This window comes from Salmo salar, chromosome 20 (genome assembly GCF_965601325.2).
Source record: "Salmo salar chromosome 20, fSalSal1, whole genome shotgun sequence".
Taxonomy (NCBI): domain Eukaryota; kingdom Metazoa; phylum Chordata; class Actinopteri; order Salmoniformes; family Salmonidae; genus Salmo; species Salmo salar.
Genome location: NC_138310.1, coordinates 37,089,570 through 37,092,180, shown reverse-complemented (window position 1 = coordinate 37,092,180; position 2,611 = coordinate 37,089,570). Strand labels below are relative to the sequence as shown.

The window sequence follows — 2,611 nt, the reverse complement described above, 5'->3', positions numbered from 1 at the left end:
AGATCATTGACAAGATCCTCCCGTGTAGTTCTGGGCTGATTCCTCACCGTTCTCATGATCATTGCAACTCCACGAGGTGAGATCTTGCATGGAGCCCCAGGCTGAGGGAGATTGACAGTTCTTTTGTGTTTCTTCCATTTGCGAATAATCGCACCAACTGTTGTCACCTTCTCACCAAGCTGCTTGGCGATGGTCTTGTAGCCCATTCCAGTCTTGTGTAGGTCTACAATCTTGTCCCTGACATCATTGGAGAGCTCTTTGGTCTTGGCCATGGTGGAGAGTTTGGAATCTGATTGATTGTTTGATTCTGTGGACAGGTGTCTTTTATACAGGTAACAAGCTGAGATTAGGAGCACTCCCTTTAAGAGTGTGCTCCTAATCTCAGCTCTTTACCTGTTTAAAAGACACCTGGGAGCCAGAAATCTTTCTGATTGGGGGAGTCAAATACTTATTTCCCTCATTAAAATGCAAATCAATTTATAACATTTTTGACATGCGTTTTTCTGGATTTTTTGTTGTTTGTCTCACTGTTCAAATAAACTATAATAAAATTATAGACTGATAATTTCTTTGTCAGTGGGCAAACATACAAAATCAGCAGGGGGATCAAATACTTTTTTCCCCTCATTGTACCTCAGGACAGGGATGGTCCAGTACGTCCTCCAGATGCGAGACAGGCTGGAGCGGTACCGAGAGGAAGCTAGGGCAAACCTTCAGCAAGCCCAGAAGGCCCAGAAGAAAGGGTATGACCAGCACGCTCGCCACAGAGTTTGAGCCAGGAAAGAAAGTCCTGCTCCTCCTTCCCTTGTCTACCAGCAAGCTTCTTGCGCAGTGGCAAGGGCCATACCTAATCGGGAGGAAGATGGTCCCGGTGTCCTATGAGGTGCTGCACCCGGACAAGGGTAAGGAGAAGCAAATCTACCATGTGAACCTCCTCAAGGCCTGGGAGGAGAAAGAGGAACTCTCCAAGGGAAAGTCCTTTGTGGTCCGCAGAGTAGAAGAAGAGGACGAGTCGGATGGGATCACAGAGGCATGGAAAGGACGAGCAGAGGTCATACTGGCTCACCTACAACAAAACAAGCAAGATGAGCTGAAGCAGCTGTTTGGCAAGTATCCAGCCCTCTTCAGTCAGAGGCCAGGAAGAACCAAAGTCCTGGAACACATCATCCGTTTGAAGCCTGGCCAGAACCCTGTCCCCCAGCATCCTTACCATGTGCCTGAGAGGCTGGTGGTAGCCCTCAAGGAAGAGGTCCACACCATGATAGAAATGGATGTTGTCGAGCCATCTTCAAGTGAATGGAGCAGCCCTTTTGTCATTGTCCCAAAGAAGGATGGCTCTTTGCGCGCAAAAGATGGTGAGATGAGTTTCAGGGTTAATGGCTCAATCTACATTTGCAATTCCATCTCCTGACCTAGTGAGCCATTAGAATAATGTTTCAAAAGTATTGTTCCAGGGTATAATTAGCTGAGACCAATGTGCAGATCTGTATGGAGGCGCAGACTTTTTTGCTTTAGTCCAAAACTGAGTGAGTAGTTGTGTTTCTGATAGTGGAAGTCTTGCAAACAGTTCGTATTTGTTTTTCAGAGGTTACTAGGCTATTATAAAAATGTAAGTCAATGACTTATTAACACACATATTTCATGGTTTGATTGATTGCAACTAACAGAAGTCCCTTATCTGTGTTCCATGTGTTCCCAGATGGACTATTTAGGTCTGAAAGGTGGCTGTGATGTTAGAGAGTATGTGGAGGATCATGGCACACACCATCTTCCATGATCTGGCAAAGACCATGAACTTGAGGGGCATCAATGGAAAGGCGGCCTTCCACCACCTCCAATTTAGCGATATAGTGAATTGTACGTTTTGTTTTCTGCAATTTAGAAGCCGGTGTCTTTCATGAATACAATAGAGATAGAAAGGGACCTTTTAAATAAAACTCTGTTTTTCTTCCATGTTAAGGTGCGGTGAGAAGAAACTGGCTCACACAAATGCAACAGACCAAGAAGTCTTAACTCAAATAAATATAGTGTGTCATGATTTAGTTTACTGTAGGAATAGGCCTGTGCTCAAACTGGAGTCAATAGCACAGTTCAGTATACAGGCGTGAGCTGTGTGGATATCATTACAACTGCTTGAGGTCTATAATTTCCATCCGGTTGAGGGTTTCCCAAAACAAATGTGTTTCCAGCAATTCTGAGCGATGGGGAGGACAAAATAAATAAACAGTGCTACTTACAGATAGAGAATGTTTCAGGTCAGTGTAAACTAGCTAGATTATAGAGCCTAGATTCAAACAGACCAAGCGGTCTGTTTGGCGGTTTCGGAGGTGTAACTGTGTTGGAGCTGTCAAATCGGTGAGCAGCTGCTCTTGATCATTGCTGTGAAGTCACAGCATCCCACTTGCATTAGAAGTTGAGAACGTATAGAATAATGACACTCAAATTAAAAAGCATTAAACAAAGTAATGAGGATTTCTATCAGCCTAATCGAGGTGTAGATTACATCTCACATTCCAGTGTTCCAGCTTGTAAACAAGGCTGCCTGGGATTTCTCTTAATGTGACTCCGTGCAGCCAATTTGACAGCATAATGCAGTTCAACCTCCTCCACT

General features: G+C 44.4%; 1 protein-coding gene across 1 annotated transcript; it reads left to right on the top strand.

The window, feature by feature from the left end:
- Window positions 1-643: 643 nt before the first annotated feature.
- On the top strand, window positions 644-1,862 carry LOC123729319 (uncharacterized). The gene is made up of 2 exons (XM_045704200.2): window positions 644-1,355; window positions 1,700-1,862. Exons 1-2 carry the CDS (start codon window positions 746-748, stop codon window positions 1,729-1,731), a joined length of 642 nt encoding a protein of 213 aa, XP_045560156.2. The 5' UTR covers window positions 644-745; the 3' UTR covers window positions 1,732-1,862.
- The last annotated feature ends 749 nt before the right edge of the window (window positions 1,863-2,611 follow it).

What these genes read in the sequence shown, in the direction of transcription:
- LOC123729319 (XM_045704200.2), top strand. Translation starts at nt 746, where the DNA reads ATGACCAGCACGCTCGCCACAGAGTTTGAGCCAGGAAAGAAAGTCCTG. An exon ending in CTCTTTGCGCGCAAAAGATG is followed by an intron (nt 1,356 to 1,699) that starts GTGAGATGAGTT and finishes ATGTGTTCCCAG; the next exon opens with ATGGACTATTTAGGTCTGAA.